General features: G+C 39.9%; 1 protein-coding gene across 1 annotated transcript; it reads left to right on the top strand.

The window, feature by feature from the left end:
- The first annotated feature begins 8,831 nt into the window (after positions 1–8,831).
- On the top strand, positions 8,832–25,430 carry PP2A (serine/threonine protein phosphatase 2A). Its single transcript, XM_088983171.1, has 7 exons — positions 8,832–9,379; positions 9,469–9,738; positions 17,123–17,237; positions 22,892–23,000; positions 23,084–23,161; positions 24,636–24,827; positions 24,963–25,430. The coding sequence occupies exons 2-7, from the start codon at positions 9,486–9,488 to the stop codon at positions 25,134–25,136; spliced, it is 921 nt and encodes a 306-aa protein (XP_088839297.1). The 5' UTR covers positions 8,832–9,379; positions 9,469–9,485; the 3' UTR covers positions 25,137–25,430.
- Positions 25,431–27,793: the final 2,363 nt, after the last annotated feature.

Below are 27,793 nucleotides of genomic sequence, written 5' to 3'. Positions count from 1 at the left end.
ATTATAAACTACCACACTATACAATGGGTGTATTGAAACTTACCCCCCCCCCCTACTTACAACATAGATTCACTTCTAACTTTTAAAGCATCCAACTGTCTTTGTATCGTTTCATGAGACCATTTTATAAAAAAAAAAAAAAAGATAAAATGTAACAAAAATGAAAGATAAAAAAGAAGGGTAGATTACAAAGACCCCCTTTACCAAAATTCCCCTGTAATTTTTTTTAGCGACAAAGACCTCTTGAATTTTAGCCGTTAGACAAAGACACCCTTCTGTTAATATTCTGTCAGTTAACTTCCAAAAAATTTTCATCCGATTGCTTAAAGTCTTTTAAATGTCCAAACTACCCTTTTTATTACTGTTGGTTGTCTTCTCCTTTGAACCTCAAACACTCTCTCACCGTCCCAGATCCAATCATCGCCGGCCAGTAGTGGCAAGACTTATGCCATTCCGAGCCTCTCAGTTCACTCCCAAAGAACATAACAGTCTTCAACGGTCTCATTCCAGCAAAGACCTATGCAACCCATCTGGTGTTCTCTGGAAGTGAACTGAGAGACCCTGATATGGATGGATTGGTGGTGGGCCATGACTGGGTCTAAATGTCCTGATGGTTGAAGCAAGTCCTAATGGGTGGGACTATTAACGATTACAGGTAAATGGAGATTTTACCTTTTGAAGGCAACAAGGCTCTGCTTGTACTTCCAGAGTTTGCTGGTATTTCGGTGAAGACTAAGCAAGGTATGGCTACGTTACATAGATGGACCTATTCAATCAATGAAAAGGTCCTAGAAGGCTGGAACCAATAGTAAGTACTAAAATCCTGGATTTACCCTTTCATGCCTGGTTGGAAGAAGTTTCCTCTAATATCACAAAATTCTGTGGAGGAGAAATGGAACTTGATGAGGGCAGATTGGGCCCTCCAGTGAAATTGTGACACGTGGCACCTCGTGACAACTAGGAAAACACCCAGCCAACAAACTTATGAAGTTGGTGACCCACCCGGGCACCAGTCTGGCCGGCCTGGCATGACCTACGCGGCGCGCGCGCGGCCTGCGTGAACTGCGCATGGCACGCGCGAACTGCGCGGCGCGCGCGGCCTGCGCGATCTGGCCGACCTGGACCAGCCTAGCGCATGATCCGGCCAAGGCGCCCACTGACGAACCTGGCCTAGACACTGACCCGTCGACTGACAAAGGTGCCAGCTTGACGACCTGATCTAGACACTGACCCGCCGACTGACACAGGCGCCGACCTGACGACCTGGCCTAGACACTGACCCGCCGACTGACACAGGCGCCAGCTTGACGACCTGATCTAGACACTGACCCGCCGACTGACACAGGCGCCGACCTGACGACCTGGCCTAGACACTGACCCGCCGACTGTCGTAGGCACCCCTCTGAAAACCCGGCCCAGGCGCCGACCTGGCCGCCTGACACAAGCGCCAGCCTGACGACCTCGAGGAGTTCACCACCGTACCCCGGTTCTGACAGGATGCGACGAGTCTTACCATTTGGAGGCTTTTCACCCACCTAACCCGCGAGAACTCCGGTATATAAAGACCTCACCCCCCAAAGGGGAGGGGGATGAAAAAGAAAGGGAAGTAACCCTGCTCTCTAGCTCTCTCATATTATCTTCAAAGCTCTCTACAATAAGAGTGCTAACTTAAGCATCAGAGAGCCCCCACCGAGAAAATACCCCCGGGACCTCTGATTCAGTTCCCGCAGGTCCTTTAGCTCCCGACGCATACGAAGATGAGGAAAAGATGCAGTTCTCGGAAGTCCCTCAGCTCCCGCCACCTACAAAGAGGAGGAAAAGATGGAGTTCTCACAGGTCTCTCAGCTCCCGCCACCTACAAAGAGGAGGAAAAGATGAAGTTCTCGCAGGTCCCTCATCTCCCGTAGCCTACAAAGGAAAGAAGACCACCTCATGCTGAGGGCAGTCGGATTGCGCCGCACCAGGGAGCTCCAACATTCTCTAAGGCATCGGTCGCCTAGTAGGGAGTTCGCCACCAAGCAGTTCGTCCCCAAGCAGTTCGCCACCAAGGCAGTTTGCCCCCAGGCAGTTCGCCACCAGGGAGTTCGCCACCAGGCAGTTCGTCCCCAGGCAGTTCGCCACCAAGGCAGTTCGCCACCAGGCAAATTGCCACCAAGGAGTTCGCCACCAGGCAGTTCGCCCCCAGGCAGTTCGCCACCAGGGAGTTCGCCCCCAGGCAGTTCGCCACCAGGCAGTTCGCCCCCAGGCAGTTTGCCACCAAGGCAGTTCGCCACCAAGGCAGTTCGCCCCCAGGCAGTTCGCCACCAAGGCAGTTCACCACCAAGCAGTTCGTCACCAAGCAGTTCTCCCCCAGGGAGTTCGCCACCAAGTAGCTCGTCACTAAGGCACGCCACCACCGGGTCGAATAACGAGGTACTTTGCCAAAAAATTTTACATCACAAAACATTGGTACGTGCCCAAAAACGGTTACATCAATTGGCGTCGTCTGTGGGAACACGCTACAAAAAGCTAAGTTCTCATCCTACCAAAGCTAAGTTCTCATCTTGCCAAAATTAAGTCCTCACTTTTTAGAAATTGAAGCTATCGCTTTATAGTTTACATTTTTTATGAACTCAGAGACTATGCAGGGAACTAACGAACTAAGTAGCTCTACCAACCTTACTTTCAATTTAGATAATGCCACATCAGTCCTCTCCGCAAGGTCCCCCCTACAAAGATGAGCTCTTCGTGGCTTCCGCGGGAGTTGGCGGCCAACTGACTACATAGGCGCCCTTACTGGTCGAGCCTTCCAAGGCTCCCATGTGAGCTGGCAACCTAAAGTTAGTGGTGTTGCCCCCGAAGGTCGAGCCCCTAGTAGTTCTTGTAGGAGTAGGTGACCGGCATTACGAAGCTGATGCAGGCCAAGCCTACGGGCCACCACACTACTTAAGACCCGGTCGCCTCTCCGGCACGGGCAAAAGTAAAAAAGAGTAGACTACGAGTCGCTCCCAAAAGCCTACGGGCCACATTACTACTTAAGACCCGGTCGCCTCTTCGGCACGGGCAAAAGTCAAAAAAGAGTAGACTACGAGTCGCTCCCAAAAGCCTACGGGCCACATTATTGCTTAAGACCCGGTCGCCTCTCCGGCACGGGCAAAAGTCAAAAAAGAGTAGACTACGAGTCACTCCCAAAAGCCTACGGGCCACATTACTGCTTAAGACCCGGTCACCTCTCCGGCACGGGCAAAAGTCAAAAAAGAGTAGACTACGAGTCGCTCCCAAAAGCCTACGTGCCACATTACTGCTTAAGACCCGATCGCCTCTCCGGCACGGGCAAAAGTCAAAAAAGAGTAGACTACGAGTCACTCAAAAAAACCTACGGGCCACATTACTGCTTAAGACCCGGTCGCCTCTCCGGCACGGGCAAAAGTCAAAAAAGAGTAGACTACGAGTCGCTCCCAAAAACCTACGGGCCACATTACTACTCAAGACCCGGTCGCCGCTCCGGCACGGGCAAGGTCAAAAAAGAATAGACTACGAGTCGCTCCCAAAGCCTACGGGCCACACTAGTAATTGGATCAGCACTTACTAGCTCATCGACTTACGAGCCAAAAGAAATCTACTCCCTTCGCTGAGTTACTATCAGCTCGGGAGTGGGGGGCTATTGATGAGGGCAGATTTGGCCCTCCAGTGAAATTGTGACACGTGGCACCTCGTGACAACTAGGAAAACACCCAACCAACAAACTTACGAAGTTGGTGACCCACCCGGGCACCAGTCTGGCCGGCCTGGCGTGACCTGCGGCGCGGCGCGCGGCCTGCGCGACCTGACCGACCTGGACCAGCCTAGCGCATGATCCGGCCAAGGCGCCCACCGACAAACTTGGCCTAGACACTGACCCGCCGACTGACACAGGCGTCGACCTGACGACCTGGCCTAGACACTGACCCACCGACTGACACAGGCGCCAGCTTGACGACCTGATCTAGACACTGAACTGCCGACTAACACAGGCGCCGACCTGACGACCTGGCCTAGACACTGACCCGCCGACTGACGCAGGCACCCCTCTGACAACCCGGCCCAGGCGCCGACCTGGCCGCCTGACACAAGCGCCAGCCTGACGACCTCGAGGAGTTCACCACCGTACCCCGGTTCTGACAGGATGCGACGAGTCTTACCGTTTGGAGGCTTTTCACCCACCTAACCCGCGAGGACTTCGGTATATAAAGACCTCACCCCCCAAAGGGGAGGGGGATGAAAAAGAAAGGGAAGTAACCCTGCTCTCTAGCTCTCTCATATTATCTTCAAAGCTCTCTACAATAAGAGTGCTAACTTAAGCATCGGAGAGCCCCCACCAGGAAAATACCCCCGGGACCTCTGATTCAGTTCTCGCAGGTCCTTCAGCTCCCGCCGCCTACGAAGAGGAGGAAAAGATGCAGTTCTCGGAAGTCCCTCAGCTCCCGCCACCTACAAGGAGGAGGAAGAGATGGAGTTCTCGGAGGTCCCTCAGCTCCCGCCACCTACAAGGAGGAAAAGATGGAGTTCTCGGAGGTCCCTCAGCTCCCGCCACCTACAAGGAGGAGGAAAAGATGGAGTTCTCGGACGTCCCTTAGCTCCCGCCACCTACAAAGAGGAGTAAAAGATGGAGTTCTCGCAGGTCTCTCAGCTCCCGCCACCTACAAAGAGGAGGAAAAGATGAAGTTCTCGCAGGTCCCTCATCTCCCGCAGCCTACAAAGGAAAGAAGACCACCTCATGCTGAGGGCAGTCGGATTGCGCCGCACCAGAGAGCTCCAACATTCTCTAAGGCATCGGCCGCCTAGTAGGGAGTTCGCCAGGCAGTTCGCCACTAGGGAGTTCGCCACCAGGCAGTTCGTCCCCAGGCAGTTCGCCCCCCAGGCAGTTCGCCCCCAGGCAGTTCGCCACCAAGGCAGTTCACCCCCAGACAGTTCGCCACCAGGGAGTTCGCCACCAAGGCAGTTCGCCCCCAGGCAGTTCGCCACCAAGCAGTTCGTCACCAAGCAGTTCTCCTCCAGGGAGTTCGCCACCAAGTAGCTCGTCACTTAGGCACGCCACCACCGGGTCGAATAACGAGGTGCTTTGCCAAAAAATTTTACATCACAAAACATTGGTACGTGGCCAAAAACGGTTACATCAGAACTATTGGATGTCTCCAACCTCCATGCCGCAAATGTAAAGTTGGTAAGGGTGAAACCAAAAATGGTACCCTAGCTGGTAGAAGTATTTTCTGATAGGGTTTCCTACAAAGCTTGGATCGCCTCATGCCCTTATCCAAGCTGGCAGACTCTGTGGAAGTACATGCAAACCCAGGCCAAGAGCGGTTCAGTCCTGGTCACCACTGAACAGGGTAAGTTCTTCTCCAATGGTTTCAATCTCGCTTGGGCCGAGCCCGTCGGGTCTAGTAGCTTCCTCCACCGGCTTCAACACATGGATGGCAGCTTAAAGGCCATCATGGTTAACCTGCTCTCTTTCCCTATGCCCACTATAGCAGCGGTATTGGGGCACGCCGCTGCTGCTGGGCTCATGCTCATGCCTAGCCACGACTACGTCTTGATGAGAGAGGAAGGACAGGGGGGTCCTCTACATGAGCAAGCTCGACATCAGGCTTACCCTTCCCGACTACTTCATGGCGTTGTTGAGAGAAAAGATTCGATCGCCGATGGCTCAGTGCAATGTGGTTCTGTATGCCGCGAAGGTGAAGGCCGAGGAGGCGGTCAAAATGGGTTTTAAGAGAAAAAGGGCAAGAAAAATAAAATGGGAAAAGTCTAATGGGGTATTTTGGTAATTTGACATTTTATGTCATCTGACTTAACGGTCAAGGGGATTTTTGTCTAATGGCTAAAGTTCAGGGGGTCTTTGTCGCAAAAAAAAAGTACGGGGGACTTTGTCACTGACCCCATAGTACAAGGGGGTCTTTGTAATTTACCCTAAAAAGAAATAAACCAAAAAATTTATAAAGATCATATAAAACATAATACAAATGAATGAAAATGAGAAAATACAACAAAATAAAGAAAAGTAAAAAATGAAAACAAAACAAGAAAACAAGAAAATTGTAGGAAATACTAAAAATTAAAAAAAAAAGTAAAAACGAAAAGCAATAAAAATGAGAACAAAAGACACCATATTAATATACCTATTTTTGTTATTTTTATATTTTCTTCTTATAGCCTATTAAACTTTATGAAGCTTTTAGTAATCTAGGGTAAATTTTACACTCTCGTCTGATTTTGCATTGCATGCATTTGGTAGAAGTGCTAATATATATACCTTATAAATTGGTGTAAAAGTCCATTTATGTCAAAACTTTACCTTCTCCATCCAAGTAAAAACTTGGTAATGTCTTTTCTTCTTCCCAAACGATATAAAGGTAATGTATCCAGTGGTAATATATCTCTTCTCTTATCTTCTTCTCATCTACTTTCATTACCGCTGGTGAGAAAGGTAAGAATAATATTCCGGCTTAAGTTTAAATGCTCTCTCTCTCTCTCTCTCTCACACACACACACATTTATGCATAAAATAGACGATTATAGAGAGACATAGATGTGACGCTCTTAAGTTATTCATCTTGCAAATGTAGAATTTTAGTTCACAACTAGGGGTGGCAGCGAACTTCTCTTTATGAGTTACTCAAGATTGGCTTGGTTTGGTTTCAATCGAGCTTTGAGCCGATCTCAAATATATATATATATAATAAAAAATATTATAATTTTTAATTTTATAAATATCAAATAAAAATTTATATATAATTTTTTTTTATAAAATATTTTTCCTCAAATTGAGCTTGAGCTTATGAGTTTTTTACTCGAACCGAACTCGAGCATTATACAACCTTGGCGAACCAAGCTCGAGCCTCATACTATTCAGCTCAGTTCGGCTCAAATCCACCCCGGTTCACAACTTCTCTCTCATCTCTAGGAAAACAGACACGAGCATGGAGAGGTTAAGCTGTGGCGCTGTAAGTTATTCGTCCTGCAAATGTACAATTTTAGTTCACAGTTTTAATGGTGGATCTCAACTCCCTCTCTCTCTCTCTCATCTTTAGAGACTAAGTTGTGGCACTCTAAGTTGCTCGTCTTGCAAATATACCATTTTAATTCACAGTTTTAATGGTGGATTTCAGTTCACATCTTCCGCCCATGCCTTTAACCTCTTGCTTCGTTGATTACCAATCTCCATTTGCATTTACCTAAATCGGATTGGTACGTGATTGATTTGTATCACTACCCACAGAGTGGCAATATGCAATTTAGCCTTTTTTAAGGGTAGAATACAAAAACCTCCTCTCTTGTTTCTGACAATCATAAAAACTTTTCCTATAGTTTCATTTTAGCGAAAAACCTCCCATAAACTAAAAAAAAAAAGAAAGACAAAAACCTCCCTTCCGTTACTAATTCAGACGGAAAATCATTTATCGATGCATTTTTTTCAAAATATCCATTTTGCCCTTTATAAATTAATTTGCATACATTTTTACTAAAATACCCCAATCGACATATAATTATCTTTAAAACTCATGTGAGCTTTAATTTTGTGACCGAATTGACTTCTAGCACTGATTTTTTTTCCACATTAGCAACCTTCTATCGGATTTCTCCTCCTCCTTCACCCCGACCCCAAACTCCTCCACCTCCCTCCGCCAGAAAATTACATAAGGGGGATCCATTATCTAGTAGATTCAAAACGGGTTCACCGATGAATGAACAATGGTGATACTGGGTGGTGTCGAAGCTTTCATAGGAAACCAAATCAGCAGTTGCTCCATTACCAGCTCTGACAACCACCCAAAAGTTCGTATAGAGCTCCTGTTGCTACTTTGTATTGAGAGCTTTGTTCATCGTCACCATCCAAGCGAAGAAGACGGATAACCAATCGGGGATTCTCATTGGAGGAGTGAGGGAAAGAATGAGGAAGAAAGAAAGAATGAAAAATAGAACAAATAAAGTGACTAGAGGAGAGAGGAGATCAGAGAAGGAGAGGTTGCCGTCGAGCTCAGATCCGCCGTTGCAACGACAGTGATGAGACGGGAAAGAGATAGAAGGCGAAAGGGGGATGACAGGTTGCCGTTGAGCTGCAACGGCGGTGATGAGATGGGAAAGAGATAGAGAACAAAAGGGGGAGTAGAATGGAATTAGAGAGAGAGAGAGCAGAATGATGAAGTAGATAAACTTGGAGGGAGAGATGGCAAATCACTACTGCTAAGAGTTGCAACAGCGGTGATTGGAGGAAGAAACAGGGGCGGTGATAGTGGTGGGGAGTGGGATGAAGAAGAAGAAAGAGAAGAAAAAAAAGTAGAGGGAGAGAGTTGGAGGGGGTCGCCGCTGTTACTTGGCTTGTTGCCGCTCTCTCAACAAAGAAGATGAATGGTAAACTTTCAAATTGATTAGAGCCCATCTCTTAAATGAATACTTCAGATAAATTTCATAACTACAGGGAGGCTTTTGCAAGGACGGAGCTAGAATTTTTTCTTGATGGGTGCCAAAACCTAGAGAACATGGATAGGGGAGAGGAAGCTAGAAAACATGAGTAAGGGTCAAGGGGGGGGGGGGGGGGCGCATGGCTCCCCTTTACCACTCTGCCTCCGCCCCTACACTTTTGTAACGAAGCCCACAACGAATAAGGAAATGCTTTCCAAGTTTTCATAAAAGCAAGAGATTTTCAGGAAATAGAGAAAAAAACTGTTTCAGAAATCTAAATGAAGTTGGATGCTAAAGCGGCGAAATTCACGCACAACTCATGGTGGCTAACATGGTAAAATTTTGCGTTTGGATACTTTAAAGTATTTGGAAAAAAATTATATATTGGTATCGGAGTTAGTAATGGAAGTGAAGTTTTTGTCAAATTTTTAAAAGTTTAGGAAAGGTTTTTGCTAAAATAAAATTATAGGAAAAGTGTAACAGCCTAAGTTGGTTGAAACGGCAAAAAATGAATAAAGATTCCTTTTGTAATAAACAAGTAGAGGGTAAAGGAGTTCCCCAAAGCCCAAAAGGCAGTATAACCGACACGTGTCCAATGTCTTACGACTGACTCGTGGAGCTACCTTAGAGAGAATTTTCAATTTTGTTCCGAACAAAAACGGAGGGAGCTTACTCAATAGGGCGAATGACGAATCCCATAGGATAGTCGAAACGAGAGCGGAGAGACACCATCATTTCATTTGAGTTTCATTTGAGACTCATCTCACATTCTCATTTGCCGTTGTCTATTATTGATTTTTTAGTAAATATTTATTTTTATTTTTAATTATTACTGGGTTGCCGATCTTTATTTCCCCTGGCGTTTTCTTCCTCTGTTTTTCTTGATCCGGAACCCTAACCCTAACCTTGTTAGATCGTCGTCGATGATGCTCCGATTCAATTAATTGGCCGTCTATCGGTACGTAGAACTCGATTTCCGGCGCATTTCTGGTGGACTTGGAGCTGTTTTCCTTTCGGTCGCCATTTTCTGATCGATTTGCATTGCAGATCGTGGAGAAGAAGCCATGCCGTCTCACGCGGATCTAGACCGGCAGATCGAGCATCTTATGGAATGTAAGCCTCTCTCGGAGGCCGAGGTGAAGGCTTTGTGCGAGCAGGCGAGGGCCATCCTGGTCGAGGAATGGAACGTACAGCCGGTCAAGTGCCCAGTCACCGTTTGTGGCGACATTCATGGGCAGTTCCACGATCTCATTGAGTTGTTCCGAATCGGAGGAAATGCTCCAGATACCAATTATCTTTTCATGGGCGATTATGTAGGTAGGTTGACTTCCTCTCATTATTCGGCAGTTTCCATTTTTCATTTTAGGGAGTTTAATACTAGAGCGCCTACTGTTCTATACATCGACATAATCGATGAGGGATCTTGATGATAATATTTAGTTAAAAAACTTTTGGCTTTTTGGGAGCTCTGTTTTCTATACCATCTGCAACTCCGAATGGACAGAGAAAGAATTATTTGCGATTTATCCAATAACTGTGAATTAAATGAAGTTTATGGGGTCCGATATAGTTTCTTTTACCATATTTACGGGGTTTGGGAGAATCCAATATATTTTATGTAGTATTTGGGTATGTATTAATTGTATCATTTTTTTTAAGAACGAAGAGCATGGATACTTAAATCGATCTGGCGGTCACGTATGGTTAGTACTATTGATCTATTCTATTAGGCAATTTTTGGGGTGTAATATTTTGGTCTGCATCTGTCAGTTACATTTTTATAATTGCAGATTTTTGCGACATTGTTGGTTACCTTATAGAGTATGCACTATTTATATTTTAGTTTGGAATTTAAGACTAAGGTGGAGTTGTTGTCAGAGGAATACATGCTCCTATTTTGGCTTATCAGTTAATGCAAGTTAAGTCTGTCATTAGATGTTATGAGACCATCTACCATAAGTCTATCTCATTTTTCTACTATATTTATGGGGTTAGATTGGAACAGTTCAAAAGAGATGGGGTTTGAGGAAAACAGTTTGCTATAACTTGTAGAAAAGAAACCATATATCTGTTTGTCTAAGCACAAAAAGGATAGTGTTTGAGGAGTATCAAACATCAAGTGGCATGTTTTCAATGGATTCCATAAAGTGGGAAGGATTGAGGAGAGATTGAATGCAATTTTCATTTCCTTTATCCCAAGAATTGAGGAATTGCTTCCCAAATAAGTTTAGACCAATCAACTTAACCACAAGACTGTACAGGATTATTGCAGAAGTATTATTCACTAGATTGAGGGTGATTCTTCACTTGGTGATATTTTAGGAGCAAGAAGCTATTTTCATACCCAACAAGGCTGTTGAAGATAAAGAGGGAAAGATTGAGAAGAGAATGAATGCAATTTTCATTTCCTTTATCCCCAAGGATTGAGGAAATGCTTCCCATTTATACAAATCATCTTAACCACACAACTATACAGGATTATTGCGGAAGTATTATTCACTAGATTGAGGGTGATTCTTCACTTGGTGATATTTTAGGAGCAAGAAGCTATTTTCATACCCAACAAGGCTGTTGAAGATAAAGAGGGAAAGATTGAGAAGAGAATGAATGCAATTTTCATTTCCTTTATCCCCAAGGATTGAGGAAATGCTTCCCATTTATACAAATCATCTTAACCACACAACTATACAGGATTATTGCGGAAGTATTATCACTAGATTGAGGGTGATTCTTCACTTGGTGATATTTTAGGAACAAGAAGCTTTTGATAGCAAACAAGACTGTGAAAGATGTGAAAAAATGAGGCAGGAAAGGTTTCATTACAAGCTGGATCTAGGAAAAGTGTATGATTACGTGGATTGGGGTTCTTGAGATGGATTACAGAGAAGATAGGTTTTGAGAGGAATTGGATAGGACAGAGCAAGAGGTGTATGATCTCTATACACTATTCTATACCCATTAATAGAACTCCAAGTGCAAGAGGTTTCTTAAAAGCTTTTCAAGGACTGAGACAAGGAAATCCCCACTCCTCAATGTTAATCATTTTGGTTGCGGGGATCTTTGGTAGATTACTATAAAGGGCTAGGTGATATATGAATTTGTAGAGGTTCTAGGGTGGGGGGAAATGAAAGGGTTGTACTCTTATCTACACTATCATTCAAACCTTATCCCAACTATGTGAAGTCAGCTACTTGAATCCTGTTTCATCATTCTATTCTGTTTATGTGATATCCATTGTATTAACACATAAATTATTTTTTACTACTTTGACCCATGCCATTTTCTTGATCTATAACAAAAATTTTATTAAATCAAAGAAGCTTAATGAAGGATTACAACCAACATCTCCATAGATCTGGCCCAATCATCAACTATCATTCAAGGTTGCCCAATACAAATTGTCCCTAGAAACCCCTTGTTTGGTCAATGCATCAGCCTTACCATTTTCTAACCTTCTAACCCATTTGAAGGGAGGCCCAACCTCAACTTCAAGTTTTCTGATTTCTCTCAATTCTTGTTTGTACACCCATCTTCCCTGATTGTTGTTTTTTAACCAACCCACCACTAACAAAGAGTCTCTTCAACCTCCGCTTGCCTTAGGTTTAAGCTGATTGGCTAACCTTAACCCTTGTAAATGTTTTTTTGGAAAAAGGTAAAGTAATATTTATTCAAAGCAACACATACAAGCTGTGATCAGACCCAGATCTGATAAACACAGCAATTACACACTCCACCAGGAGTTAGAACGAAATAAAACAGACTAATTCAAATTTCTAAACTCCTCAGAAACTGACACCCAAGATATTAACTTGCCCACAGCTTTCTGAATTAAGTCTTCTGGACTCTTAGCCTTATTACAGAAAAACCTACTGTTCCTTTCAGCCCAAATGGACCACAAGACAGCACTGGGAATAGTCCTCCACACTATTTTCCTTTTCTTGCTTAGGCCTTTGATTCTGAAATTCGTAATTGTATCATAAATCATAGAGAAAATTGAATCAAATCAATTTGTGTATCGTATTGTAATCCGTAAATCATAAGACCACTTCTATTTTTAAAAATTTGTTAAAAAATTAAATATAGATATGATGAAAGGAAAAATATATATAGAAACTTGATTCTACCCTATTTTTAACCTGTATCTACGTTGTATGTGTACCCAAATCAACAGAATTTACCACTTATACAATAGAAGGCTAAGATGATATATTCAAGTTTGACTTGAAAGTCAAATAATCGACACACAATGATTCTTTATCCTACACATGATGGAAAATAAACTCAATATATGGTCTTAAATAGTGTAAATAAGTCAATTTCCAGTAGTGTCCTTAAAACAAGTCACCCTTGACCGGCGATTTAAAAGGCGCACCTAGGTGCACAAGCGAGGCGCACTTTAGGGTATGCGTGTTTGGAAAATTTGACGCTTTTTTGCTTTTTTTGAACCTAGCGGCATGAACTTAGGCATTTGCTCGCTTCGCTCACTCACCGAAGCTCCAAGACCCCCCCTATTTGCTAATGTTGTTCATTCATCCATCCTAATAAAATATCTTCTTAAAAAGCAATTAAAATTATAAAATCATTATTTTTTGTGTGAGAACTAAGAATTTAAGACTCTAACATGGACTTGTTTGGGCTTGCCTCGAGGGGTGTGGCACAAAGGTGGCTTGTAAAATCTGGAATGTAATATGTTTTACATCACATTGCTACTTAAGTAATGCAATTGAGGAAAAAAAGAGAGTGTGGGTTTTACATGCTTGAAAATGTTTTATATGTTTGATTTTATTTTTAAATTCTCATTTGAATATGCTTTACATGTTATGTTTATGTATTTTAATTTTAGATAATAGTTATTTTACATTTTTAAAACATTTATTTTAAATTTTAAGTTTATATTTTTTATTAATATTTTTTTTTGCATTTTTTTTGAATTTTCTGACTTCTTTTTTATTTTTAGCATTTTTTATTTTTGTGCCTTGCTTCAAAAAGGCGCACACCTTGCCTTGTGCCTCAGGTGCAAATTGACCCCTGCACCTTTTTTTGCACCTTGCACTTTTAAAACACGGCCCTTGACAAAACTAAATATATTTTTTAATCAGCAACTCAAAGAATTTTATTATATCTTAAAATGAGAGTAGTACAACAAGAAGTTATTAGAAATAACACCCATTACAGCAAAGAATCCCACAACCCAACTAACATTGAGCCTAAAACAAATGATGTCTATTTACTCCTTGTTTAGCTAATCCATCCGCCAAACCATTAGCAGACCTCCTAACCCATCTTAACTGAATTTGCATATGTCTTGACAGCATCTTGAACCGCCTGAATTCATTTCTGAAGTGCCATAACCCAGATTACCAAAACTACTTCCATCAAAGTTAAGTTTCAGCCAACCTTTACTTGGGGGAGACCAAACCTCCAAGATCTTTTGATTCCTAGAAGAAGAAAGGGCAATCGACCCCAAGTTTTGAAAGAAGTCTTCCACTAAGAAGTCAAAGAATAGTTTCAAAGTCTTCACCCAATGAGCAACTCTAACTGTAATGGTCTCCAAGATTACTTCATTGTTTCTTTCTTTATCCTCAAAGATTCTTAAGTTCCTTTCCTCCCAAACAGTCCCCACAATAGCTGCTCTAGCACATTTTCATAAAATTGTGTCTATTCTTTTTGTGTTTCTCAAAAGGGATTGACTAAAGAGACTTTCCAAACTAATAGGAGGGTTTCGCCTGCAACCAAAGAGAGAGCAGAACCATTCCCAAATACAACAAACGAAAGGACAGGAAATTAAGAGATGGAAAGAACTCTCACCATTACAACTCGTTATGATATAGGACATTAACACCATTTGTGAATACATCAACTAATTGTTCTTTAGAACTAACATATGGTGTACACACTTCACCCATATCAAGCTTCTTTGATATGAAAGGATTGTTCACTTTGATATGTTTAGTTCTATCATGGAGTACTGGATTTGTTGCTATTTTAATAGCTACCCTATTGTCACAATCTGGATTTGTTCCAGATTTATACTCATGCAATGCATGTTTTTATGAGATCATTTTGTCCTGCCATTAGCATTCAGACAGTTAGGATAAGTACAGAATTTTCAACACTAGCAGAGTATCGGAATCTGAAAGTATAGGGTAGCTTATACTGATTTAGATAACTGTCGTGGGAGGCTTTGTGGAGAAAGTGGAGGGAGGTTTCGTGGAGAAAGTAAAATGGAGGTCAGCTCTGAGGATAGAGGCCAAAGAGTTTCTCTTCGAAGAGATATGGATCAAAGGAAGAATGGGTTTGAAAGTAAGAGAACAGAAGAGAGCCATGATCCTTGTGGAAGGCTCATAAATGATTGAGTGGGTGAAAGAGTTTGTCTCTGATGCAGCTGCTAAAGTGAAGCAGAAATATCGGAAAGAGAATTTCTCAGGATCGGGTAGGAGGTATGTGCTGGAGAACAAGAAGAATGCAAAAGGTGCATTTATTTCTTTAACCGAATATTTCTCTAAAGGAAGGAAACAAATGATTTGTCTTCCTCAAGGGAAGAATGATCAAGGGTGGAGAAGGATTGCTGAGACACTAACAAATTTTCTAAATAGAAGGAGAATGGAGAATAAAGAGAATATGAAAGTTGATGAAAGGGTACAACGACCAGAAACCAGAAGCCAGGTTTTGTGTAAAAAGGAGGATACGAACAAAAAGTTTGTTGCCATGGCAAATAGTAGGAGGGACCCTTCATTGGTAGCAGAGGGGACAAAAGGAAAATGGGATAGAATGCTAGTGGTTGAAGCTGGAGGGGTGGTGACAGATTGGTGGAAAGTTGCAGAAATGTTGAAGAGCAAGATGGAGCTAAGAAGCACCTTTATTGTGACCCCGTTCGATCCTACTAAGGCAGTGTTGGACCCTCTTGAAAACCAGGTAAATGTTAGAGCCCCAAGTATCCAAGATGATCTGGGAACCTTCTCGGTTTTTAAATGGTCGTTTTCATCAAATTCAAAAGTGTTCTCAGTGGAAGATAATGTAATTGTTCGAGTGCTTGGGTTGCCATTCCATCTCTGGAATAGAAAAAACAACAAACTCAATTGCTTTGTTGTGTGGAGCTCGCTTTGATGGTGTTTTTTGGGGAGACCTGTGAAGTGCAACCATTCTACTAGGTGGTGTAAAACCAGAAGATATACCGAGGAAGGTGAATGTAGCTATGGAGGGTTTGTTCTTCCCAGTGTGGTTACTGTCCTCCATTGAAGCTACCCTGTGGAGAGAAGCAAGGTAGGAGGAAGACGAAGTGGTGGAGGAGCTGCAGCTACGTGGCAGTCTGAAAGTGGCTGTAAAAAAGAAACAAGGAGTTTTCACAAGAATGGAAGCACAACCTTTAGGCAGGCCAAAAGACTCAGATCAGGAAACCATTTGAAGTGTTAGATGTGTTACACAAGGCAACAGTTGGAAAACCAAAGTTTCTTTTGCTCAGGCAGTTGCTTGTGGACCTAAGCAATTTACTCCAGTGGAGAGGAATGGTCTGAGTGCAATACGTGAGGAGGGAGGTGATTCATCGGGTCGGGTAGAGGTATTGGTAGCCTCAGGAATATGCACGGGGGTCCAACCAGCAAGCCCATCTCTAAATTGTAATTCTGGGCCCAATAGGCCCCAAAAGTTAAGTGGGCTATGCTTAAAAGACCCAAGAGTGAGGGGGGCGCATAACAACTTAAAGGAGCATGTGACAAGGTTGGCTCCTCAGGTAGACAGTCAAATCCATATACCATCATCTTCCTCAAGCCCTTTTTCTCGTTCAAACAGTTCAGCGAAGGCCTCCAGCTCGTTACAGTGGAGATCCTCAAAGAAGATGCCGCATAAGGAACAGGAACGCCATAACCCCAGGAGTGTGAAGAGCACTGAGGTTTTCAACTCTGATTCGGAAAGATTGATAGACGATGAAGAACTTTCTGATTCCGATTTTGAAGAAACCATTAGCTTGGGAAGTATCGACCTCCAAAAACCAAGAGATATACTGGAAGAGGGTAGCCTAAACACTGAACTGTTATTCCTAGATGAGGAGATGGATTCGCAAGATTTTGGTAATATCAAAACGCAAAGAAGAGTGAGCCTTAGCAGCGGAGAACAGATCTTTCCCAAACTGGGTAGTTTGGTTTTTTCTTTTGCAACAAATCACCCGTGTTGATGCTCTCATGATAAACTTCCCAAAAGAAAGCACTGATTTTTCTGGAGATAAAGGCACACCAGACTTCTTTTAAAGGGAAGGAATGGGATGGGGTAGAGGCCACTAGTGAAGAGAAGAATGATTTGCAAGTAAACAACCCAGAGGGACTGAGATCCCACACCCATCTGTCTTCCCCTTATACATTCTTAATCAATTATACTTTTTGATTACTTGAAGAAATAGGGCTATGGATTGAGTAGAACTATACCAATCTGTTATTTTGTGGCTCAGTATGTTTCTGAATTAGATCATGAACTGAAAATAGATTTTTGTTAGATTTAGAAAACCTATTTATTTGGTAAAAAAGTTAGCTTTCTATCTTATCCAATCTGATCTATTGCAATATTGTTTGCAACTTGACCTTAACATTTAGTTCTTCAGGTCAATGGCTTTCTAAAAAATGTTCTCCCATTTTATTCGATATTTAGTTCTTCAAGTCAATAGCTTTCTAAAATGTTCTCCCATTTTATTTGCTTGGTTCTGTTGATGCAGATCGTGGGTACTACTCTGTGGAGACTGTCACTCTTCTAGTGGCATTAAAAGTTCGTTATAGAGACAGAATTACAATTTTAAGAGGAAATCATGAAAGCCGACAAATAACCCAAGTGTAAGGCCTTTATCCTTTTCCAGTCTGTTCCTAATATTGGTCAGATGAGGTCCTTCTAGTTTTGCAATATAACTTATTGGATGGCCAGAAAACAAGAATTTGTGCATATTTTCTTGTATGAAAGTGAAACAACTAGTAAATAGCTATACTATATGTACAGTATCACATGTTACTCCCATTGCAACTGCAATCTGTATGTAAAGTATTAGATGCTATTCCTATTGCAACTTTAGTTACTTAGGGCATAATGCATAATATTTTCAAATGCAATTTGTTTGGGCATAATTTGGCACGAGTCACAAAAAAAGCCCCTACTTTAGTCACACCTAATCTCCCTACTTGATTGCAATGAAATAATGGTGCCCTAAGAGTATAAATACACAGACAACTTAGCTCCATTGAACAAAGCCTTGTCATTACTTGATTGAGATCAGCTACGTGAAGCTTGTTGTACTGTCTTTGTAATGATGATTCTAGATTCATTTTCTGCTTAATATATAATATTTATGAAACTAATTTAAATGCTTTACTAAATTTTAAATTAATGGCAACTTAGTAGGTGATTTTGTCTCCATAAATTGGAGAATGATGGTGTTTTGGAACTTTTTAAATTAATGTGCATTATCAGACAGATAACAGGGTAGAGAGACACCTAGCCTTCATTAAACCAATGCTGCACATTGGAGAAGACCAGAGGGTTGGAGTTCATGCAATCAACAATGATGTTGGTGGGAAGGTGGAGTGTCGTCCAGAGGTTGAAGACAATGAACAGGAGATACGGAGGGGTAAAATAGTAATTTCAGTAAAGGTGAGAAGGAATTTAATAAAGATGGGCATGTGGTCGAAAAGTCTAAGGAAAGGGCTGAAGTCGAAAAGGTAGAGGGAGAACTTTCAAGAGAGGGAGACAAACAGTTGTTTCTGGCTCCTAGAGGGGATAGAAGGTTGAGTGGCAACCTCTTTATAGAGAGAGTTTAAAAATTTTAGAAATATAACTGAAAAGTAAGCAACGGGTCATTAATGGGAAGGATTTTGGTGTAAAGGTGTCAAGCCATTTTAAGAAGTGGGGGGGCCCAAGTAGGAGGAAAGGTGCAAGCCAAGACCGAAGGGAGAAGAAAGAAAAGTGGATTGCTGGGTTGAAGGTAGCAGAAGATAGTGGTGACTCTATTAACCAGTCTAACCTATCAGTGATGTTTGGAAATTCAGGGATGAGCTGAAGAAGATTAAATGGCTCACTACTAACCTATCAGTGATGTTTCAATGGCAGAGAAGATCGGCCAATGGAATGGCTGACTTTCTACCCAAGCAGGGGGTTAATTCTGGACTCAGATATAACTTATTTTTTCTGTTAATTGTTTGCTACTGTATGAGGTGAATCTCACACCTCTCCGTGGGCTGATTGTATTGATGACTTTCTGTGTTTAATAAGATTCATTTACCTATCAAAAAAAGATAGTTAAAGTTAAATTTTGATGGCAGCAACATTAGGAATCCAGGACAATCAGGAATTGGAGGGGTTTTCAGAAACGAGGAAGGAAATACCATAGCCCTTTTCTCTGGTCCAATTGGAGAGGGTGATTCTCTCCGGGCTGAGATATCAGCAGCCCTGGAAGGGATCCAAAGAGCAAGAGAACTGGATATTAGGAGACTGATTCTTGAAGGAGATTCAGAGATAGTAGTAAGTTGGTTAAAGGTAGACAAGCCTGGTTTGTGGAAATGCAACAATGAGAGGAAAAAATTTAAATGGCTGGCAAAGGATATTGAAGTTAAGTACAGCTGGGTTAAAAGAACTGCAAATGCCTTTGCTGATGGGCTAGCTAAGCAAGGTGTGTATAGGGCTTATTTCTAATTCTGTTTTTTGCTTGTGGGGGAGTTAAGATAGTTTACCTCCCTCTGTTTAATTGTAATACCTCCTAATTAATTCCAATGAAATTCTGTTATTGATAATAAAAAAAAGATAGTGGTGACTCTGATATTGTTTGATGTCCTGAGATATGCAAGGCTGAGGCAAGATTAGGAGGGCATCCCAGAGGTAAATCATATGTTGTTGGGTCCAAATTTCATGGGCTGCAGTCAATTTCTCTATCGCTCTTGCCCGACCAATCCTTTGTTCCTGATGAGACGGAACAGAGGACTTGGGCTAAAGTTGCAGGTTTGCTTGTTTGCATAGAAGGGTGGGTTTGAGGATGTTCTGGGAGTTAGAGTGGAGAAGGTGATGAAGAATGTCAAAAAGGACAAGGCAGAATGGGGTGAAGCGAAGGAGGGAGGTGGTGTTAAGGGAGGAGTTCATTGTTGCCACTTTATCATGATGGCCTTGATTTAGCTTCGCCTGCTCCTATAGGCAGCTGTTGTGATCATTTGATGTATGAACTATGAAGTGGTTGTCAGAAAAGTGGGTTTTGATCTGCACCAAAGGAGGAAGGAATCTGTGAAGGTTGAGGGTTCTGCAGCAGTGCTGCTTCAGAGGTTCAGAAGAAAGTCGGTCTCAAATGTATCCAATATTGTGCATGCTACTAAGGTCTTTTCATGATTGAAAGGACTGGTTGGGGCAGGGCATACAAACATAAATGGTTATACAAAAGAAAGGGGTGAAAGTCAGAGCTTCAAATGTTGAAGACCCTACAGTTGAAAGCAAAAGTCTAGACCTGGGTAGGAAGAGGAACATTTTGGTTTCTCCTCGCTGGGGGTAGTTGGAAAACATTGGAGTTTTAGAGGAGAAGTAAAGGGAGGAAGAAAGTGAAATTGAGGGGTTGCTTTGAAGGTGCTGCCAGAAGGGGAAGGGGCGAAGAAAGAAAGTATGGATTTGAAGAAAATTATTGACAGAGAGGTGGAGGCCAGTAAATATTTGGATCATTGTGTGTGTGTGTGTGTGGACTCCAGATCTCCTACCCTCAAGAACTCTACCCACACCTACCCACAAAACACACCTCCATGCATTGGGAACATCTCCCCATGCATAATAATATGCAAGAGTATGAGATGTTCCCCATGTGTGGCTGCAATCTCATGTGGGTAGGTGTGGATAGAGTCATCATGGGTAGGAGATCCAGACTCGTGTGTGTGTGTGGAGAGGAGAGTTTTGCTAGAGGAGATTTCAAAGAATATGAGAGAAGGAAAAGAGCCTTAAGAAATCCATAGTAGGGAAAGGAGGAGCAATTTGGAATGAGGAAGGAGGGCAGGAAGAATTTTGTGACAGAGAGCACTGCATTTGATCTTCAGGAGGAGCTATTGGGAATGGCATTATGTGTTTGAAAGAAGGGATCTGTGTTGAGTTTTGTTGTAGTAGTCTGCTTTCAGTTTGGTTGGGTAGGGTTGTTTTCTAGCTTATTTTGTGAGATGTTACTTTAGCCCCTGCTAGTTGGATGTATCCAGTTCTCTTTCTTCCTTTAATGAAAGTTTTATTTTTTAATTAAAAAAACCAACATTTGTATCTGGATGTGCAAATATGGAAGTAATCACACAACATTTTCTAGACTGTAATTAGTACTGCTCAACTATTGGATTTTTTCATCATGGTTTTAGTCTAGACCATGCCCTTACCCCGGGTATTTTAAAAATGAAAGGCACAAGAGCCTTTTAGCACCCAAGGTAAAAGGCGGTGCATGGTCCTGGAGGAAGCAAGGTGCAATTTTTTTGAGGACTTTTTTTAAGATCAAGGACATTTTTAGGGTTTGGGGACTTATTGCTGCCTCCTCATCTACAAGAGAGCAATTTTTTTAGGCATACTCTCCCCCAACAGATGGCTGGAAGAAGCTGAACTTTGATGGGAGTTATGTGGGTAATCCGGGTCCCTCAAGCATTGGGGGGGGGGCATTAGAGATGAAGATGGAAACATCATTGCTCTGTACTCCTGTCCTGTGGAGCAGGGTGATGTGGCAAGGGCAGAGTTTCTAGCTGCAGCATATGGGGTTGAAAAGGCTAAAGAGTTGGGTATTAATAGACTGGTCATCGAGGGAGACTCAAAAACTGTGATAAAATGGTTGCAGAAGGGGGAAGGGGTGACATGACATTTGAAAAATGAATTCAGAAGATTTAAATAGTTGTCAAAGGACATGTCAATCCAGGTGGGATGGGTGAGGAGATCTGCCAACAGTTTGGCATGCACCTTTTGAAAGGCACATTTTAGGGTATGCGCCTTGCGCCTTAGCCAAGTTATGTACCTTTTGAAAATTTCACGTTTTTTTGCTTTTTTTTAAATCTAGCGGCTGGGCCAGCCCCCGGACCCCTGTGCCACACCCCTCTAGGTAAGCCCAAACAAGTCCATTTCAAGGTCTTAAATTCTTATTTCTCACACAAAAAATAATAATTTTAAAATTTTAATTGCTCCTATAACCCCCCTATTTGCTAATGTTGTTCATTCATTCATCCTAATAAAATGTCTTCTTAAAAAGCAATTAAAATTATAAAATCATTATTTTTTGTGTGAGAACTAAGAATTTAAGACCCTAAAATGGACTTGTTTGGGCTTGCCTTGAATAGCGTGGCACAAAGGTGACTCGTAGAACCAGGAATGTAATATGTTTTACATCACATTACCTACTTGAAGTAATGCAATTGAGGAAAAAAAGAGATTGTGGGTTTTACATGCTTGAAAATGTTTTATATGTTTGATTGTATTTTTAAATTTTAATTTGAATACGCTTTACATGTTATGTGCATGTATTTTAATTTTAGATAATGGGCTTTTTAAAAACATTTATTTTAAAATTTATATTTAAACTTTTTATTAATATTATGTTTATAATTTTTTGCCTTTTTTTTGAAATTTTTGCCTTTTATTGAATTTTCTGACATTTTTTATTTTTAGCATTTTTTGTAATTTTGCACCTTGCTTCAAAAAGGCACATGCCTTGCCTTGTGCTTTGCACTTTTAAAACACTGCGCTTAGCAAAGCAAGGGTTTCAAAAAATACCTGTTTTGGGTTCATTTGTAATTCTTTTCTGGGTAAGCTTGCCAAAGCTGGTTTCTTTCACAACTTCTTGTTGTATTCTAATTAATGAAATCATTTCAGAGTTATTGATCCAAAAAAAAGGAAGCAAGGTGCATTTTTTTTGAAAATAATCAAAAATAAAAACACGTCCATGCATAAAATATGAAAATCATAATTAAAAAAAAGGAATGTTTTTAAAAGCTTGTAAGCTCAAATCAAAATACAAAAACATAACATATAAAGCAAATCCAAAGTGAGTCAAAATGAAGGAAAACAGATTTGGATCATACCAAAGTACTTCAAAAATTCAGCAATTCATGCATTTGAAACTTTCAGCATGTTTGTCCATCTCCAAGTTGCATAACTTCAAGTAGCGTGTTGTTAGACGTCTTGCATTCTTGAATCCTAAAAGGATTGTCAAACGGGATCTTTATTCCTATGGCCTAACTGGATCATGAATTGTGGAATTCACATATCCTAATTTTGGTAACTATTAATGCAGTTTTTTAGAAAAAAAAAACATTAATACATTATGTACTGTTGATAGGAAAAATGGAAGCAATATGGCCTTTTGCTTGTATTTTGGAAATGATTGCTATGCAGCTGTCTTGCATTGTCCTGTTAAGAAGTGCAAAATGAAGTTTATAGGAGTTTATGATCTTAAAATGCCCCAACAATAATGCAGTCAAATCCTATTGTTAGTTACTAATGTTGGGTTTTATTTCAGATATGGTTTCTATGATGAATGCTTGAGAAAATACGGAAACGCAAATGTCTGGAAGTATTTCACTGACCTTTTTGATTTTCTACCCCTCACGGCCCTTATTGAAAGCCAGGTTTGAGTTCTAGATTAATCCAGGTCTTTCTAACTCAGTTTAGCTCATAATCATTTCTGACTTTCATTATTTGTCAAATGTAGATTTTCTGCTTGCATGGTGGACTCTCTCCATCTTTGGATACATTAGATAACATCCGGGCTTTGGACCGTATACAGGAAGTATGCATACAGTTCTGATCTTTCTTATTCAGATCACGAGCATGTATTTGACAATGTGTGCTTGCAACTTTGGGTTGTGTTTTTCATGTACTTTCTTTCAGAATGGTACATCAATTGTCTGTTTCTCCCCCACTGCTGGAAAGTTGGAAAAAATATATTTTTTTCCATGGATCACTTTATTGAAATTTTAAATATTTTTTAAGGGTTTAAATTCCATTTTTTCAGGTGTATTCTTTTATTCTTGGGGATAATTATTGATTTTTTATACTTGAGATCAATGACCTATATGCGGCCCTTTCCTCTTTACTTTGCTGCCTGATGGTTGAAAATGACTTCTAACTGCCTGGTTTGATGCCTTTTTGGTGTTACCAAAACACTGTTGCCTTGGCCATTTTAGCATGGAAAGGAGTCTGGGTTACATAACCTAATGATTTTTGTCACTCTAATTTTTTTTTGTTACATTTAAAATGAGTTAGCAATCATTGTTTTCCCATTATACTCTACCAACTGAAACAAGCTATATGACTGAAAATGAAGAGGGGGGGGGGGAGGCCACAGAATATCTGGAACTATATATGATATCTCCATCTCAAGGGTTTTACACAGAAATCCAGGCGTATTTGATTATTTTTTGTCTGATGTATGCAAGTAATGTGTTGAAGATCCTGAAGGTAGGTGATAATTTGCATTGCTATTCAGATCTCCCACTCTTAACTGATCTAGACATCACCAAAAGTCGGCTCACTCCTAAGCCATTTGGTTCTGATTCTATCCTTCAAATTTCTAATAGATTCTTGGTGGGATTTGGGAATGTTATAATTGATTATTCAAAACAGAATTGTTAGAATAGCTTGTTTTGGGGTAGGAGTAGGAAACAAGCTATTCTGCTAGGTTGTAAGAATTTTTTGTATAAGACCACATTTACTATTGTTGTTCTTGGTGGCATTTGGTAGGATATGCTATCTCAATTAGGGATATCATTTGAAAGTATCTTTTTCCTGTGCTGAACAAGGAAGCTAGTTTTGAAACAAAATGGTCTTGTCCATAGAATAGGGCATGTATGAGAAGATAAAGATATAAGAAACATGTAAAAGAAAAAAGAAACAGTTGCCACTTTTCAAAATGGCGAAAGAAAATACATCTCAGGACAGTTGGCAAAAAAAAGGAATTAATCTCGGGAGGCATTCAATGTTCTTATACCTAAAATACATCCCTTACGTTGCAAGGAATGATTAAATGAAGACTATGAAGTGGCAAAATATGATATTAATGGTTGGTTTTGTTTCCTCCCCCCCCCCCCCCCCCCCCATATGTTGTTGTATCATGTTTGAACAGCTTGTCTGCTTTATGGACGGTTTCATCATTCTTAGAAATTGCATTAGGTTGTCAAGGTTTGCTTTTATTGTTCTGGCTTTTGTATTTTCCTCAGTTGATGGCTTTGGCTTTCTGATATCCCTTTTCCACTCTGGGGTAGGTTCCACATGAGGGACCAATGTGTGATCTCTTGTGGTCTGATCCGGATGATCGATGTGGGTGGGGGATCTCTCCCCGGGGAGCTGGATACACGTTCGGACAGGATATTGCTGCTCAGTTCAATCACACGAATGGGCTTACCCTTATTTCAAGAGCCCATCAGCTTGTCATGGAAGGTTACAACTGGTGTCAGGTGGGTTAACCTAGCAGGAAAGCATGGTTTGTTTTTACTTTCTACTATGTTTTCAGTTTTTTGTTTCATCATTCATTTTTCATTTGCACAGTTGATTCATTCTTTTAGTTTGATTGTTTTGTTCAATGGTTGCAGGACAAGAATGTAGTTACGGTATTCAGTGCCCCAAACTATTGTTACCGGTGTGGTAACATGGCAGCAATACTTGAGATTGGGGAAAACATGGATCAGAATTTTCTTCAATTTGACCCTGCGCCACGGCAGATTGAGCCCGACACCACACGCAAGACTCCAGACTATTTTTTGTAATCTTTGTATCTTGGCCACCAGTTGGTGATACTTCTTGTTTCTTGTTGTGTTTATGTAGATGTGTTTTAGAAGGGAAGAGGTTTGTCGTTAAGTGGAGAGAGAGACAGGGAGATGAGTATCATTCTTTTGTTTGGATTTGTCTTGCTGCTGCCATGTTGTGGTTACGGAACTATTGGAAGGCTTTACTTGGCATTTGTCTCGTATTCTTAGAAAAGGGAAGCGGCAATAACAAAATCTCTTGTTTTATAATTTACGTTCTATGGTGGTTTATGGATTTGAGTTAGGTTTTGTCAATGAAAGCTGTACCTGAAATGATCGCCAATGCATGTTGAATGGTGGGAAGCTGGTGGTATTGAATTGGTTTGCAATGCGCACCAACGGACGATGTCCAATTTGACTGACTATTTTGCAAATGAAATTTGTTCAAATAAAATGGGAATGTCCCATAGATGCAAGCACGGAAAGAGCTTGCCTTGCATTGTGAATTGGCTTCCTATACGATTCTCTGTCTCTCGTGAAGCCCAATTGCGAATCTCTGAAATAATGCGGTGACTTGTTAGACCATAGATGGCTTACCCGTGGGTGATCCAAGGAATAAGCATTGCTTGTTGAAAACCGGCCAAACATTAAAGTGGCATTTGATTAGGGGTGCAAATGGATTGGATCATGGACCCATTCTATTCTATTTGGTTGAATTTGGATCACCCTATTCGGATTCTCCCCCCTCCCAATCCAATCCGATATGTTATATATATATATATACGTTATTTATTTATAAATATATTGTTTATATTGTATTTTTGTAAAATATTATATTATTTATTTTGTTAAAAAACATGTATATATGATGAAAATAATTAAAAAATATTTATATTTTTTATTTAAACTGGTATATTTTAATTTTTTTATAATAATTTATTAATTTTTAAAGAGAAAATTATATATATATATATATGTATATATCAAAACTGTTCCTGCCATGTCAGCATAGCTCTCCTTTAAGAGAAGTTACTTATCTATTTTCTCCTTTTTTTTAATTATTCATTTTTTAATTTCATGTCATTATTGAAACAACCAATGAGATTCACTTTTCCAATAACCTAAAAAATCTCATCTCGTACAATTTCTCCTAAACTACCTCCCCCACTATTTCTTCCTTTCTCCAAAATTATCTCTAATTCCTATTTATCTCCAAAATTATCATAATTGAGTGAAGAGTTTCACTTCTAAATTATCTCTAATTGCTATTTATCATCTCCCCTACTTCCTATCTTTATCTATCTAAAGAAAGTTTGGATTAAAAAAAAATTAAGAATTATTTAAATATTCTAACAAAATTATTTAATAACTTAAAAATATTTATTCAAAACACAGAAAAAAATATATATTTTAACAAAACATATCACGAAATTATGTACTGACCATTTAAATTATGTTTTTTACAAATTATCAATTTAAATGTTTTTCAAATATTAAATAATCTGTAAAAGCTTTAAATAAATAAAATTTTAAAATTTTATAGATCATTTAAATATTTAAATAACTAAATATTTATCATAACTATATTTTAAATAGTTAAAATGATGAAATTTTGTAATAAATATAAAAACTTTCTTCAAAGTAGAAATATAATTATAACATAATATTTAAATTAATAATAATTTAATATATTACAAAAGTAATAATGAAATTATGTAATAATAGTATAAATTATGATTTTATGGATAATTAAATTCATTAAATAAATAATATTTTAAAATTTAAATATTTTACATATTATTTAAATATTTAAATAACTAAATATTTTAAATAAAAATATTTAACATAAATATATTTTAAATGGTTAAAGTAAAGAAATTATGTAATAAATTTAAACTAATTCTAAAAAGTAGAAAAATAATTATAACATAATATTGAAATTATTAATAATTTAATATTTTTACATAATAATGTAAATAATTAATTTCACTTATTAATAATAATTTTAAAACTCTTAATCTGTATTTATTATATAATTATATATACTATAATTAATATTATCATCTCTTGTGATAAATGTATTTTCAATGATTATGTATAAATTTCTTTTGTTTTGTTATTTAATAGAAAACTTTCAATAATTATTGAAGATTAAATTACTATTATCGAAAATTTTAAATTTAATTTATTGTATTTTTGTTATAAGTTACTGCTTAATATTTAGTAGAGATTAAACTATTATTTGAGAACATATTATTTGTTGACTAAGTTAATATATTTTTAGTTCTTATTGTATTTTTGTAATTTTTGAAATTATTGTATTTTTCATTATCAATATATTTTCAATAATTGTGTATTTTTGCTATAAATTTTCTATTATTATTGGAGATTAAACTATTGTTATTTATCAGAGATAAAACTATTAATTTAACTGAATTTATGAGTGTTCATGAGTTGGTTCAGTTCAGTCATAGGCTATTTGGCCAACCAAATTGACCTAGTCAGGTTAGGGAGTTAGTCAGCTTGAACCAACTAACATTTTGTGAAAATCAACCCACTCGAGTTGTACCGGTTTGGGTCGGTTTACAAATGGCCAAAGTGAAATTGATCCAACTTGGTCAAATTGGGAAATTTTTTAACCAAAGCCAACCTAAAATACTAGAAACTGACCAACGTAG

The sequence above is a fragment of the Nelumbo lutea genome, chromosome 4 (genome assembly GCF_056320005.1).
Source record: "Nelumbo lutea isolate HS-2025 chromosome 4, American lotus-T2T, whole genome shotgun sequence".
Classification (NCBI taxonomy): Eukaryota; Viridiplantae; Streptophyta; class Magnoliopsida; order Proteales; family Nelumbonaceae; genus Nelumbo; species Nelumbo lutea.
The sequence above is the reverse complement of the archived record's forward strand: the minus strand, read 5'-3'. Positions and strand labels throughout refer to the sequence as shown.